This window comes from Pan paniscus, chromosome 6 (assembly GCF_029289425.2).
Source record: "Pan paniscus chromosome 6, NHGRI_mPanPan1-v2.0_pri, whole genome shotgun sequence".
NCBI lineage: Eukaryota > Metazoa > Chordata > Mammalia > Primates > Hominidae > Pan > Pan paniscus.
Window position 1 is genome coordinate 120,155,063 of NC_073255.2, and position 16,473 is coordinate 120,171,535.

Sequence of the window (16,473 nt, forward strand, 5' to 3'; positions counted from 1 at the left end):
TAGAGACGGAGCTTCACCATGTTGCCCAGGCTGGTCTCGAATTCCTGGGCTCAAGCGATCCTCCCACCTTGGCCTCCCAAAGTGCTGGGATTACAGGTGTGAGTCACTGCGCCTGGCCCAATCTTTTTCTGTGTCAAAGAAAAACATATATATAGTATATTATTTTTTAAAGTCACATTCTTCTTATAGAGATGTGCTCTTTGTATACATTTTTTTCCCCTTGACAAGTGGGTAAACGGGATTCCGGGAAGGTAACTGTCCTGACTAAAGTTAGCAGAGTCTGGCATCAGGTGGACCGCACAGGACGGCCACTTCTTCTTTTGTTTTTTTGTTTTGTTTTGTTTGAGATGGAGTCTCAATCTGCCTCACCAAGACTGGAGTGCCGTGGTGCGATCTCAGCTCACTGTAGCCTCCACCTCCTGGGTTCAAGCCATCCTCCTGTCTCAGCCTCCCGAGTAGCTGGAATTACAGGCATGCACCACCCCACCCGGCCAATTTTGTATTTTTAGTAGAGACGAGCCTTTACCATGTTGGCCAGGCTGGTCTCGAACTCCTGACCTCAGGCAATCCACCCACCTCGGCCTCCCAAAGTGCTGGGATTACAGGCGTGAGCCACTGCGCCCAGCCAGGACGGCCACTTCTAATCCATATTCTTTTCCACAGCTGCAGCCACAGCCACGCAGCGTCCTTTAGATTCTCCTTCTTCTTGAGTATTTTTATGTCTTGCTTATCACCTTGTTTCATTGCAAATGGAATAGTAGCAGTCAGCATCAGTGCACGCTTTACAATTAATGAGTGACGATGGAGGGATACCTGACTACTGTGATGCTCTTCACTTTTTTTGTTGTCTTATGGGGTTTTTTGTTGATGTTTCATATGTTAAATTTCCCACCTACGCGTGACCTGGTGTCAGCATCTCCCGTTCATGGCCCATCCCGTCTCACCTGTCCCCACTCCTGTTTTGACTTGAAGCTACTCCCAGAATCCTTTCATTTCCTTTCTAAACATTTTAACACACATATCCTCACAATAAGGACTTTCTTTTTAATATAGTCACAGCGCAATTAGCACATTCAAAAATAATTTTTCATCTGCAGTCCCAACAACTCAGGAGGCTGAGGTGGGAGGATTGCTTGAGCCCGGAGGTTGAGGCTGCAGTGAGCTATGATCACACCACTACGCTCCAGCCTGGGTGACAAAGCAAGACCCTGTCTCAAAAAAAAAAAAAAATAGTAAAAATAATAATCATAATAATTTTTTAATATGATCAGGTAAATCTAGCCAGTTTTGAAATTTCTAGTTGCCCCCAAACTTCATAATGGTTTTATTTTCTAAAATTATTTTAATTTAGGCTGGGCGCAATGGCTCACGTCTGTAATCCCAGCACTTTGGGAGGCCGAGGTGGGTGGATAACTTGAGGTCAGGAGCTTGAAAACAGCCTGGCTAACATGGCAAAACCTCGTCTCTACTAAAAACACAAAAATTAGCTGGGTGTGGTGGCACACACCTGTAGTCCCAGCTACTCAGGAGGCTGAGGCAGTGGAATCACCTGAACGGAGAGGCGGAGGTTGCAGTGAGCCGAGATCGCACCACTGCACTCCAACCTGGGCGACAGAGCAAGACTCCGTCTTAAAAAAAAAAAAAAAAAAAATTTGAATCTGGATTCAAGTAAGATCCACACGTTGCAGTTGGCTGGTGTATCTTTAAGTCTTGGTCATTGTATGGATTCCCTCTTCGTCACTTTTTCTTTTCCTTGCAATGTATTTGTGCTAGAAATGGGGTCATTTGTCCAGAAAAGATTCTCCACCCCACTGCTGAGATTTTACTGATTGCCTCCCCAGAAATAGTTTATCATGCTCCTCTGTCCTCATGCTTTCCTGAAAATTTGTGGTTGAATCTAGAGGCTTGATCAGATTCAGGCTAGAAGTTTTTGGCCAAAAGCCCCTTTGTGGGTGATTGTGATGATCTCGCGATGGTGTCAGGTACTGGAAGTGAGCACTCACCAGAAGAGAAAGGTCCTGACTTTGATACACAATCAGAATGAACCCAGGCATGGAGCTTGGTGGTTTACAAAATCTTTTCCTTTCTTTCTGTGTTCTTGTTTTATCCTCATGCCAATTTCTTTGAATTTCATGGCTCCTCCTGTATAGGTGACTGTCCAGCTCAGAAGTCTGTCCAAGGTCAAACAACTAAAAGACAATGGGAGGGCCGGGCGCGGTGGCTCACGCCTGTAATCCCAACACTTTGGGAGGCCGAGGTGGGTGGATCATCTGAGGTCAGGAGTTCAAGACCAGCCTGACCAACATGGTGAAACCCTGCCTCTACTAAAAATACAAAAATTAGCTGGGCATGGTGGCAGGCTCCTGTAATCCCAGCTACTCATGAGACTGAGGGAGGAGAATTGCTTGAACCTGGGAGGCAGAGGTTGCGGTGAGTCGAGATCGTGCCATTGCACTCCAGCCTGGGCAGTAGAGCAAGACTCCATCTCAAAAATAAATAAATAAAAATTTTTACAAAATAAAAATGCAGTGGAGAAGAATTCCAACCCGTTTTCCACCAGCCACACTCTTTTCTGTAGACCACAATTTTCCTAATTTCACTTGATTTTAAAAAACAAAGGAACCTGCACACCCAGCCCGCTCTCCACTTCTTTGGGTAGAGCAGGGCTGTTAGAACTCTAGAGAGATGCAGGAAGCAGCTGCCGATGAACCCAGATGCTCATCCCTGGAGGCACTGTGCGGTCTCAGGAGCAGAAGCCGAATGAATTATGTAATATCAGAGCCTCATTCCCTGGGCCGCAGCTGTCCCATGTTCCCCGCCTGGAGATGACTGAAGCCCGAGTGACAGTCACAGGCTGTTCCCGATCACGCTGGGGTCACACGCTCTGGTGAGCACCCAGCCGGCCAGAGCTGTGCTATTGGTTTGGCACAGGTAGAAAGTTGACCCCGCACGTGCCGTAGAAGGTCATTTCGTTCGATTCATCAAATATACTCGGACTGGCTAAAGGAAGATTTTATTGAAATCGTTTCCCATGAACACGTCAACTTGTGGGGCAGGAAGGGAAATTTTCTTCCCGTTTGGGATTGAAAAGATGAGGCTTAACCAAACTCGTTTTTATGTTCGTTGGTTTGTTTTTTCTTTCTTTCTTTCTTTCTTTTTTTTAAACAGAGTCTCACTCTGTTGCCCAGGCTGGAGTACAGTGGCGCGATCTCGGCTCACTGTAACTTCCACCTCCCAGGTTCAAGCAATTCTCCCACCTCAGCCTCCTTAGTAGCTGGGATTACAGGCGCACGCCACCACACCTAGCTAATTTTTGTATTTTTAGTAGAGATGGGGTTTCACCATGTTGGCCAGGCTGGTCTCAAACTCCTGAACTCAAGTGATCCACCCACCTTAGCTTCCCAAAGTGCTTGGGATTACATGAGTGAGCCACTGCGCCTGGCCTAAACTTGTTTTTAATCATTACTTTTGTATCATTTAAATTAGTATAATGGTAATCTACAGAGAACAAATTCTGGTTAATTTCTGAGCAGACAGAGGTGACATCCTGGCCGTTTAACTGTCTCTCGGCACAGTGTTACTTCCAGCAAAAATGAAAACCGCTATTTCCAGAAGGTTATCTGTAGGGATAAAGCTCCACAGACTGGACCGACTCTCTTTCCAGGCCTTTGACTGGGGAGGGGTGGGGCCACCCTGGAGTGTGACACATTTGATCCGGGGCTTGGCAGATGCAAGATGGCTTCATCCTCCCCTCTACTTCTGCCAAAGCAGAAGTGGTTTAACCTTGGGTGGAAAACGAAAGATAGGGCAAGTCATACAGATGAGGGCTGCCAAGAAAACCTTTCCCCAAAAAACATTCTCTCCTCCCCTCCTCCCCTTCCCCATCAGCCTCCGTGTCTTCAGTCCTGTCCTGGTTCACAGATCCGTGTTGGGCACGGGGATGAGTGATGAGTGGTGAGCTGGGCCACCTGGTTCTGCACTCCAGGACCTCACAGTCCATTGGACAAAAAGAAGCCTAATTCTGGGTCTTTCAATACTTCTCCCCCAAGACTATTATTGCCTTGTTTTTCAAAGGCTCTGAAAAGCGAATCATTTTCCTTCTGCAATAACATCTTGTAGGCTCTTTCCTTAAAAGTAGTATTTACAATTTGCCAAAAGAATTCTACCCTTTCTGCCCTTTAGAATACTAGCCAGTGAATGGCTGTCTGTCAAGAAGACAGGGGACCTCAGGTATCACAGGTGTCATTAATTTGCATATTTGGGCCGGTGCAGTGGCTCATATCTGTCATCCCAGCACTTTGGGAGGCCAAGGCAGGTGGATCACTGGAGATCAGGAGTTCGAGACCAGCCTGGCCAACATGATGAAACCTGATCTCTACTAAAAAAATAGAAAAATTAGCTGGGCATGGTGGTGCATGCCTGTACTCCCAGCTACTCGGGAGGCTGAGGAGGCGGAGGTTACAGTGAACCGAGATCGCCCCACTGCCCTCCAGCCTGGGTGACAGAGCGAGACTCCGTCTCAAAAATAAATAAATAAATAAATAAATAAATAAATAAATAAATTTGCATATTTGGTCAACCAGTATTTTGTGAGTACCTGCTGTGTTCCCTGGAACTATGGCAGTGGATAAGCAAGTAATCAATATATGAACAAGAGACTTTGAGACGGGAATAAATGCAACAGAAACAAAATGAATGGACAGTGGAGAGTGTGGCTGTGGAGAGGCCTCTCAGAGGAGGGCCAGGAGGGCTGAGACCCAGGCCTGAAGGTGGGACAAGCATGGTGCTTCCAAGAAACAGAACAGGACTAAAGAGGCTGGGCACGGTGGCTCACACCTGTGATCCTAACACCTTGGGAGGCCAAGGCAGGCAGATCACCTGAGGTCAAGAGTTCGAGATCAGCCTGACCAACATGGTGAAACCCCGTCTCTGCTAAAAATACAAAAATTAGCCAGGCGTGATGGTGCACACCTGTAATTCCAGCTACTAGGGAGGCTGGGGCATTCTCAAGAATCACTTGAACCCCGAAGGCAGAGGTTGCAGTGAGCTGAGATTGCACCAGTGCACTCCAGCTTGGGCAACAGACCGAGACTCCGTATCAAAAACAAACAAACAAAAAAACAAAAAACAAAGAAATGCCCATCTTTTATTTTAAAAATCTTAATAAAATAGGGATATAGTTGGATATTTCATTAATAAATGTATATATAATGTATTTTATATATAACTACACATTAATGTATGTGTTATATAATATATATATATAATATATTACCCAATATATATATATTATATATTACTCAAGAACATGAGTAAGTTCTTGAGTGGTGATTTGTGAGATTTAGGTGCACCCATCACCTAGGCAGTATACACTGCACCCAATATATAGTCTTTTTTCCCTCACCCCCCTCCCACCCTTTCCCCGCAAGTCCCCAGAGTCCTTTGCATTCTCATTGCTTAGCTCCCACTTACGAGTGAGAACATACAATGTTTGGTTTTCCATTCCTGAGTTACTTCACTTAGAATAATAGTCTTCACTCCCATGCAGGTTGCTGTGAATGTCATTAACTCGTTCCTTTTTAGGGCTGAGTAGTATTCTGTCGTGAGATAAGAAATATTCAAAGGGTGTGGGAAGAGACTCTGCCGTCTTTATTTGCAGATGTGGTCACCGGATGCCTCGCAACCCCGAGAGAGCCACTGAAAAGTTGTTACAAAATTGAACAGGCTTCCATTTCCCTGTGGCCTCTCTCTCTAGATGGCCGTACCTCTCTATCCCAGAGTCCCCTGCTCAGTAAATCTGTACTCATCCTCCAGGGTACAGACTGGATGTCCCCTACTCCGGGATACTGTTTCTCCTGGTGTCTGCAGAGGCCCTTGTACCACTTTCTGGGATGTCACTGTGCTGAATCGCTGGTGGCTGCCATTTCCTTCCACCTCCCACTGGGTAGACAGGAAGGGGGTCCCTGCCCACCCACCCACCCATGCCCCGTATATCCCTGCTGAGCTCCTAGGATGTGCAGGGTGTATTCCTGTGTGCTAGCGAGAAGGGAGTCCCAGCGCCACTACGCCATTGCCCACTCCTCCCCTGGGACATTTGTTTCCCTTGGGTGTGGTTCATGGTAGGTGCCCCGTGGGCGTTATTGGTGGGAGACCTCCCTGTCTCAGTCTGATCTGGGCCCATCGCCATCAGGGCACGACAGCCACAGCAGGTGCCTTTGCTGGGAGTAATCTTGCCCTGGCTCGCATGAGACTGCAGACCAGCCCTTCTCCGTAAGTTCAGGCGTTTGTGCTCCGATCAGCTTTTCCTATAGGTTTGTCCCCCACCCCTTGCCCAACTCTTTGACCCCCCGAGTTAAGGGGATTCCAGACCCAGAGCCAAGTGACCTTCCTCAGAGCCTGGCCCTGTCTCCACCGCTTCAGCAACCTGCTCTTTCTGGACAGGGTCCAGCGAGCCCCACCTCTGTCCGTTTCCTCTACCCCCTGTGCTAAGGAAGCCTCACCTGCAGTGTAGGTTGTGGTGAAAAATGTCCCCCCTTAAGGACAGAGCAGGTCATCACGTGCAGCCCTGGGGTAGAAGGGGAGAGTTCGCTTGATCAAACCTAACTGGAGCTTTTCTTTTAAAGCAGAAAGAATTAATCTGTAGATATTTCTCCTTTCAATGCCAAAGAACTTTATGATCTGGTATTGAGACTATTGGTGGGTTTTTTTTGTTTTCTTTGTTTTTTTGTTTTGTTTTGTTTGAGACAGGGTCTCGCTCTGGTACCCAGGCTGGAGTACAGTGGCACGATCTCAGCTCACTTCAACCTCTGTGACCAGGGTTCAAGCGATTCTTCCACCTCAGCCTCCCGAGTAGCTGGGATTACAGGCGCTCGCCACCATGCCCGGCTAATACTTGTATTTTTTAGTAGAGGCAGGGTTTCATCATGTTAGCCAGGCTGGTTTCAAACTCCTGGTCTCAAGTGATCCACCTACCTCGGCCTCCCAAAGTGCTAGGATTACAGGCGTGAGCCACTGGGCCCGGCCGAGACTATTGGCTTATGAATCAAGTCTAAGAAGATACACTAGTCTTTGAAGGCCGCTCTGTATGTTTTTCCAACTGCCTTATAGATATACTTTGTTTTAACAGCTCCCGATGCCAGCGTGCTTATTTGGGTATTGAAATATGCGCCAACACCGTGCCCCGATGCCACGCGTTAGCCCCCAGGAGGCTTGCGTGAAAGTAAATACTAGAATTTCCAGCGTGGATATAATTTCCCTTCCATCAACCTTGACCATGTCCTTTTCAGTTCCTCATAAAAACTGTGTGTTAGCCCAGAGAATACCCTGAAATGATCTGTGGTGAACTGATTGAACGAACTACATATTCTAGGCCAAACTGAAATTATTCGCTATTTGAAGTCAGAGCTGAGCATAATACCGGGCAGGTTAATAGATCAGTGGAAGCTGTTTCGTCAGCTCATAAAAAGGTGAGAGATCTAAATTTTTATAATAAATCATTTTGCTGAGCAAACAATATGTGCGGTTATTACAGACTTTGGAAAATAAATGATTTTAGACCAATGTCAGGCTGCAGATACTGATGTGGTTAGTTGAGCCTTCAGCATGAAGAGAATGAAAAATCTTTGGAATACTGTTGACACTCACACCATGAAACCACATGCCATTTAATTCATTACTGCGCTTCCAAGATTACATTTACAGTTGTGGTATTAACCCCTGGGCATTTTTGTGTTACTTATTGCAGACAGTTTGTCAGGCAGGATTAATTCAGTGGGGGGAGGAGGCAGCAGTTTGGAGAGAAAGTGGATGATTAAGACTGGGGTGGGGCTGGGCGCGTCGGTTCACGCCTGTCATCCCAGCACTTTGGGAGGCCGAGGCGGGTGGATCACCTGAGGTCAGGAGTTCGAGACCAGCCTGGCCAACACGATAAAACCCCGTCTCTACTAAAAATACAAAAATTAGCCGGGTGTGGTGGCGCATACCTGTAATCCCAGCTACTCGGAAGGCTGAGGCAGGGAGAATCGCTTGAACCCAGGAGATGGAGGTTGCAGTGAGCTGAGATCATGCCATTACACTCCAGCCTGGGCAACAAGAGCGAAACTCCATCTCAAAAAATAAAAATAAAAATACAAAAATTAGCTGTGATTGGGTGTGCCTGTAATTCCAGCTACTTGGGAGAGGCTAAGGCAGGAGAGTCACTTGAACTGGGAAGGCAGAGGCTACAGTGAGTTGAGATTGTGCTACTGCACTCCAGCCTGGGCGACAGAGTGAGACTCTGTCTCAAAAAAAAAAAAAAAAAAACCTGGTTGGGAGGTGCCCCAAAGCAAGACCCGCCTCCTTGGTCCTGGTCTGCAAACACTGATGGCCACACTCACATCTTCCAAAGCCCCCGATCGCACTTACTCAGCTAGTTGTATTTTTCTTTCGGCTTTTAAAAAAGAATACCTCCTTAGAAAAATTAATAATGGGCCAGGCACAGTGGCTCAGGCCTGTAATCTCAGCATTCGGGGAAACTAAGGCAGGAGGATCGCTTCAGGCCATGAGTTCAAGACCAGCCTCGGCAACATAGCAAGATCAACTTTGTCTCTACAAAAAAGAAAAAACTAGCTAGGTGTGGCAGTGCATACCTGTAGTCCCAGCTACTCGGGAGGCCAAGGCAGGATTGTTTGAGTTCAGGAGTTTAAGACCAGCTTGGGAAGCATTGTAAGACCCCTGTCTCTAAAAAACAAATTTTTCTTTTAAATTAGCTGGGCTTGATAGTGCACACCTATAAGTCCCAGCTACTCAAGAGACTGGGGCAGGAGGATCACTTGAGCTCAGGACAAGAGTTGGAGGCTGCAGTGAGCTATGATCGCACCACTGCACTCCAGCCTGGGCAACAGAACCAGACCCTGTATCAAAAATAAAAAAGAATTCTCAGAAAAATGAGTAACAAACATACAGATTTTTGTTTGTTTGTTTGTTTTTGTTTGTTTGTTTGTTTGAGACAGGGTCTCACTTTGTCACCTAGGCTGGAGTGTAGTAGCACCATCTTCGCTCATGCTCCTCCTGCCTCAGCCCCTCAAGTAGCTGGGACTACAGGCATGCACCACCACACCCGGCTAATTTTTGTACTTTTAGTAGAAACGGGGTTTCACCATGTTGGCCAAGCTAGTCTCGAACTCGCGACCTCAGGTGATCCACCTGCCTTGCCCTCCCCAAGTGCTGGGATTACAGGCATGAGCCACTGCATCTGGCCGACTTTTAAAATAATAATCAGAACGTTTCCTCGCCAACTGCATCCCTGGTTCCTCCCATTGTCTCCTCCTGTGGTTTCTGGTCCCTTCTGTGAATGGAGACAGCAACCCCTCCGGGCCTGGCTGTCACCACAATCCCTGGTATGGAATAGGCCTGCCCTGCAACTGCAGAGTGTGGTGTCATCATTGTCATTCGAAAGCCTGGGGAAAGAGAGTTGCTTTCGTCATGAAAGGTAAGTGTAGTCCTTGTTATCACATTCAGTATTTTGGTCCGTTTAGCAGTTGCTTAGTAACCAAAGCACAACTGACCAGGAGATGGAAAACCTGAAATTCACTTCCAGGATTGCCTCACACTGCCAAGTCTGCACCTTCCCGCGTCAGTGGGACTGATTTTTTTTATAAATGACGTGAAATCTTCTGGAGATGAGGCGTGGTTTTCCGGATATTAGGTGTCCTGATGAAAATCCAAAGCCATGTGCTATCTGAGAAGAAATCCAGAGAGTGTGCACTTTCCAGGAGGTGCCCAAGCCCCACCCAGGCCCCATAAACCTGGCAGGAACTGGACTCGACCCGCATGGACCCCAGCCCTGCCAAGCCGGCCTCTGTGTAAAGCTGGGCCCCTGGAACCTTGCTCTTCTCTATGCCTGGGCCTTTGGCCACTGGCAACACCAGGTCGCAAGTGAGGAGTGGATGAAAGCAGCCAGGGGCGGGCCAGCACCCCCAGGCAGCCACGCCTCCAGCTTTTGAGCTCCGCACTCCCAAGATCAGGGAGCTGCACCCAGGGAGACGGTGTCCTCCTGTTGCTGCTGCTCCCGGAAGAGTCAAGGCTAAGTAAGCTACCTGGCCAGAGGGTTTTCCTGGTTGCCAAGCAGCAGGGAGGAGTCATCGGCAAGGCATCTCAGAGACGGGGGCCATCCCCTTCCCTTCCTTCCTATGTTCGGCAGAAAGGCATTGAATGCCCACCGTGTGTTTTTCTCCTTCAATTCGCTTGAGAGACACGCAGCAGGGCTGGCTTCTCTGTCCTCCCACCGTGTACATTGCCAGAAAGAGCGGCTGGTATCCCTGGAGGACCCAAACACACAAGCAAAAACAGCTGGGCCCCAGAGGAGGGCAGTGCTTCTGAAAGACACACCCAGACCCCAACAGTGGGTGTGATATGAGGCAGGACAGCTGGGCCACAAAGACAAAGCACCACAAAGGCACTCAGGGAAACAGAGGAAGATACTGGCAGTGTGAAGCGAAACCAACAGGTAATTTTCAAATGGACCAAGTGGAAGTAACAGCGTAAAACAATTGAATAACTTAGGAGCAAAGAAGAAAGGATACATTGCCAGCTGGGTCTGATGGCTCATGCCTGGAATCTCAGCACTTTGGGAGGCCAAGGCCGGAGGGTTGCTTGAGCTCAGGAGTTCGAGACCAGCCTGGCAATATAGCAAGACCCCATCTCTATAAACAAAATGTTTTTAAGTAAATAAATAAAAGAATCAACACAAGCCTGGAAAATAAAGATGAAGATATTTCCCAGAAAGTAACTAAAAAGATATAGATGTAGATGTTAGAAAGAAAAGAAAATTAGAGATCAATTCAGGAGCTCCAACATCCACCTAATAGGAATTCCAGAAAGAGGAAGTAGAAAATAGGTCAGGTGCAGTGGTTCACACCTATAATCCCAGCACTTTGGGAGGCTGAGGTGGGAGGATCGCTTGAGCCCAGGAGTTCAAGACCAGCCCGGATAACATGGCAAACCCCCATCTGTACCAAAAAAAAAAAAAACAAATAGAAAAATTAGCTAGGCATGGTGACATGTGCCTGTAGTCCTAGCTGTTAGGGAGGCTGAAGTGGGAGGATCGCTTGAGCCCAGGAGATTGAGGCTGCCTTGAGTCATGATCACACCACTGTACTCCAGCTTGTCTCCAAATAAATAAATAAATAAATAAATAGCTAAAGACCAGTTAGATCAAGTTAACCTTGATCCAGAAGGCAGCAAGAAAAGGATAAAGAAATAGCAAAATATAAAAGAAAAGTTAAATGACATGGAGGACAGAAGTAGCTATGCCAACAATATCCAAATAACAGTAGTCTCAAACAGAATAGAAGTATTCAAATGAAAATAGCCAGAATTAAAGAAAGAGAGGGCTTATATAGGGCCACACTGGAGCCATTAGGAAAAGTCCTCACCTAGACCCACATTCAGTGTCTCTTCACTCACCAGCCGGACCAGTCCCCATCCACCTCCCAAGTTCTGCAGCCAGCTCTGCTGATGCATTCAGAGGAGGATTTAGGCAATTGTCAACCTCTGCACATCTTGTTGTGGGTACGCAGCAGCTATGTATTTTCATTGTCATCTTTTAAATCTACGACATTGATGAGATACGCAGGACCTAAGCCTGCATCTCTATGTGCCCATTCCAGCACCAGGAAACTTTTAGGGGTCTGAAACACTAGTGGAGCTAGTGAATGAGTGAATGACGGTAGCCAGGGCAGTTTTGACCTGTGTATGTGGACATTGGAAATACACGATAGGTAACTAACTGAAGTACAAAATTGTGTTTAAAACTTGTGATTTGGGACAGGCGCAGTGGCTCATGCCTATAGTCGCAGCACTTTGGGAGGCCAAAGCGGGTGGATGGCTTGAGCCCAGGAGTTTAAGACCAGCCTGGGCAACATGGTGAAACCTTGTCTCTACCAAAAAAAAAAAAAAAAAAATTAGGTATGCTGGCGTACGCCACTAGTCCCAGCTACTCTGGAGGCTGAAGCGGGAGGACTGCTTGAGCCCAGGAGGCAGAGGTTGCAGTGAGCCAAGATCACACCACTGCACTCTAGCCTGGGTGAGAGTGAGACCCTGTCTCAAAAAGAAAAAAAAAACACACACAAAAAATCCTTGCAATTTGCCTTAAGTAAAGTTTGCAAGCTTTTATTTTGTGTCTGAAGGAGTTTACGCTCTGAATTCTTCAACAGGGCGTCAAGGTAGCAGCTTTCTGCATTGACTGGTGATTATCCTTTTCTGATATGTTTTAAGACCCTTAACACTTTTAATTTTTTTAATTACCATTTGTAGTATTAGACTGTCTTTGCACAGCAATTTTTCTGTCAGATCTTGGAGGTTTCACTTTGAGATGACACAGAAGGATGTTTCATCATTTAAGAAGCCCTGTCCCTTCCCCACTCCCTGCACCCAGCACTGTATTGCAGAGGCCCAGTTTGGGTATTTATCTTACAGAGACACTGCCTTCTTCATGAAATCGTCCTAAAAATAGCTTCATTTAACTAGGCCATTTGACAGGCTTTTTCAGACTTTTTCTCAGACCAGTCTGAAAGCCGGATATTATTTCAAACAGATACAATGAACATTGAACCCGATCACAAGGCATCTGTTACCCTATTCAGGCTGCTGGGAGTTGATAAGACTACCTCAAATCGCTGTGTGCAGTTAAAGGCTGCAAAAGCCTCAGGCCACAAAAATTCCCCAGCCCAGGGGCCCGGAGACAGTTTTTCCAACTCTCAGCGTCCAGGGTGTACCTTAGCCTGTTTTCTGTTGCTGCAACAGAACACCTGAGGCCAGGGTGATTTATAAAGAAGATAGGTTTATTTGGCTCACAGATCTGCAGGCTGGGAAGTTCAAGGACATGGCCCTGGCTCCTGGCGAGGGCTTCCATGCTGCATCATAACAATACGGATAGGGTCAAAGGGGAGGTGGATGCGTGCCAAGAGGGACAACCCAGGGAGGTTCCTGGCATTATGATAACCCACTCTCAAGGGAACTCATCCAGTCCCTAAAGTCTGGTCAGAGCAAGAACTCATTCACTGCCAGGAGAATGGCACCAAGCCATTCATGAGGGGATCCACCGCCATGACCCAAACACGTCCCTCTAGACCCCACCTCCCAGTGCCCCCACACTGGGGATCAAATTTCAGTAGCAGTTTTAGTGGAGACAAACCATAGCAGGGTGGGTGGGTACTCTCACTTGGACGTGCCTCCTTGGGACCATGGAGCAGGTTTCGGAAGGATAGAGCTCTCATTGTCAGGCCTGTCCAGCACCCTGGGCTGTCCCCAGGAGTAGACTTGCCCGTCGCTGACAGGATGGGCCACATCCAGGACTCTGGCATCCAACGTGACGTGCAGCCCTGTGAATACAGGACAAATTCTAGGGATATAGGGCAAAAGGGACCTATGGCCCAGCATTCAGAGAGAGCTCACAGCATGGGCACCCAGTGAAAACTCAAACCTGGAAACTAGGACTAGGGACAGTGCCACTTCCTGAGACAGAGCCGCTGAGAGGGTCTGGGAAGGGTGGATGGGGTGGAAGTAGGAGATGAGGTTCCCTGGGATGAGAAGGCATTCAGGCAGGCAGCGCAGGTGGAGGCCTAGTGCCGAGGAAGGCCTGGCTCTTTGGGGTCCCGCACGAGATGGGAGTTGTTAGAGCACAGGGTCCTGAGAAAGAGTGGCGGGTAAGGCCAAGAGGAGGAAGGAGCCTTGGTGTGGAAGGGCCTTGCGTGTGGCTGAGGGAGGGATTGCATCCTGAAGGCAGCAGAGTGCAGGTGCGTGTGGACTCAGAGCCACAGCATGAGAGCCCTCAAACCCAACCAGGTCCCTGTGGCTGTAACATTGGCTCCATGGCCCTTGGGTATGCTAAAAAAAAACCTTCCTTGGGTCACAGACAGTTCCAGCCTGTAACCTTCTAACAGAGACCATCCTCAGGACCTGCTTGCAGACATTGGGGTGGTGGTCTGCCCGGGTGTCCTGCTCTAACCTCCCATAGGCTTTTGGAGTTGGCCATGCCCTTCTCAAAAGGACTCTCCAGGCCGGGCGCGGTGGCTTATGCCTGTAATTCCAGCACTTTGGGAGGCCGAGGTGGGTGGATTACCTGAGGTCAGGAGTTTGAGACCAGCCTGGCCAACATGGCAAAACCTTGTCTGTACTAAAAATACAAAAATTAGCCGGGCGTGGTGGTGCACGCCTGTAGTCTCAGCTACTCAGGAGGCTGAGGCAGGAGAATTGCTTGAACCCAGGAGGCAGAGGTTGCAGTGAGCCGAGATCTCATCATTGCACTCCAGCCTGGGTGACAGAGCTTTGTCTCAAAACAAACAAACATACAAACATAAAAGCACTCTCCGCATTCCTCTCTCATGATGCTCTGTGTTGGTTTCGGGTATTTGCCTTCAGATTACTCAAGGAAGTACTTTCAAAACAGAAAAAGGGGAAGACAGAACCTGAACAATTGCTTTTACGAGCAGGCTGGGCCATAGCAATGAACCCAGGCTGTCTGCACTGCAGCCTGTACAGTCCCCCAACCTGTGTCACCATCCTCACCTGCCCTCCTCACCTCCAGTTGGCCACCTTCTCCTGGTTTCCTCATTCCTGGTGAGGCTTTCACTGCTAAGTGCCTTTTCCTAAAGTAGCCTTTCCCCAGCTCCTCCTCTCACCCCCAGCCTGGCAAACTTCTACTCATCCTTCAAAACCCCACTTACCTGTCACCTCCTCTGCAGCCTTCCTTGATTCCCTCCCACAAAGAGAATTTATTTCTCCCTCTTTTTTTCAGAGCACTCTGCTCAGAGCTCTTTTTGAACCCTTGGCAGGACATGCTGTATTTTATATTTTTATGGTTATGTCTCCCCAATGAGATTGGGACCCCATCAAAGGCAGGCACCCCATGCGCACCAGACACGTGATTATCAAAAGAGCGCATGGCATCAGCAAGCACATCTCTTCCCCCAGTGTGAGCCCACCTCCTCCTGCTGGACAGCATTGACTCACGGGTCTGCACAGCCCTTCCCGAGCCCTGAGCTAGGAAGCTGTCCCATCAGTCACCCCCTGAGCCGGTCTCCTTGTGACTAACCTGCTCTCTCCCTCTCACCCTCCTAGGGCCGACGAGATTGAAATGATCATGACGGACCTTGAAAGGGCAAACCAGGTAGGACCCTGGACGCTTTTAGTCCTAAAACCCACAATAGCGGGCCCGTTTCTGGCATCTCGGAAGATGCGTCACCCGAAGTTAGGAGGCCGGTTATCCTTCCATTTTTTACTGACAGCTTTCAACGTCGATGCTCCTTCTGATGTCGTGAGAAGTAGGAAAAGACATAAAAAGTCCCAGGAACCATTTCCTTGGCAAAGTCTTTGATGTGGTTCCAACATCTCAGACATCCCATGGTGAACATCCCCTCCAAAGTGGTAACTGTCTCCTTTTCCCTACTCCATCTCCAAACACCCGTCTTTGTAGCTGTGGCATCTGTGACAGTGTAGACATCTCACCATGGAATTGTCCTCGGAGAGTTCCTTAGTGTAGACATCTCACCACGGTGTTATCCTAGGAGAGTTCCTTACCGCCACGTTCTCATGGGTCGCAGCCACTTGCTCCAAAGAGGGCTCTCAGCTGACGGCCCCTTTTTGGCTGACACTTGGTTCTCAGAGAGGCCTTATGGCAAGTACACAGCACAGTGTCCGGCACAGATCAGGCACAAGACGCATCTTAACCATTAGCGTACTTTTGGGTGATTCTAAATACTCTGCTTCCTGGAAAATTCAGCCATCCCCAAAACCCCTTCCTCCCCCCAGGAGCCCACAGAACAGGAAAACATTTTGCTGTAGCTGGTGCTGCTGTTGCTCTGAAAAGAAAGTGGTCCCCCAGCCGGGCGCAGTGGCTCACGCCTGTAATCCCAGCAGTTTGGGGGGCCAAGGTGGGAGGATCACTTGAGGTCAGGAGTTTGAGACCAGCCTGGCCAATATGGTGAAACCCCATCTCTACTAAAAATACAAAATTTAGCAAGGCGTGGTGGCAGGCGCCTATAATCTCAGCTACTCAGGAGGCTGAGGCAGGAGAATCACTTGAACCTTGGAGGCAGCAGTTGCAGTGAGCCAAGATCTAAGCCTGGGCAACAGAGCAGAAACTCCATCTCAAAAAAATACAAAATAAAATTTAAAAATAAAAGAGCCTTGGGCTGGGTGTAGTGGCTCACGCCTGTAATCCCAGCACCTGGGGAGGCCGAGATGGGTGGATGACCTGAGGTCAGGAGTTTGAGGCCAGCCTGGCCAACATGGTGAAGCCCCGTCTCTGCTAAAAATACAAAAATTAGCCGGGTGCGGTGACATGCACCTGTCATCCCAGCTGTTCAGGAGGCTGAGGCAGGAGAATCACTTGAACCCGGAAGGTGGAGGTTGCAGTGAACCAATCACGCCACCATACTCCAGCTTGGATGACAGAGCGAGAATCTGTCTAAAAAAAAAAAAAAGCAGTTACTG

General features: G+C 48.3%; 1 protein-coding gene across 7 annotated transcripts in view; it reads left to right on the forward strand.

The window, feature by feature from the left end:
• Positions 1-16,473, forward strand: part of CUX1 (cut like homeobox 1) — a 468,328-nt gene that overhangs the window by 327,718 nt on the left and 124,137 nt on the right. For all 7 annotated transcript variants that reach the window (XM_057302918.2, XM_055114738.2, XM_034964655.3 and 4 more), the window contains exon 9: positions 15,100-15,148. In XM_057302918.2, coding sequence (XP_057158901.1) covers positions 15,100-15,148 — 49 coding nt within the window. The remainder of the gene's footprint in view (positions 1-15,099; positions 15,149-16,473) is intronic.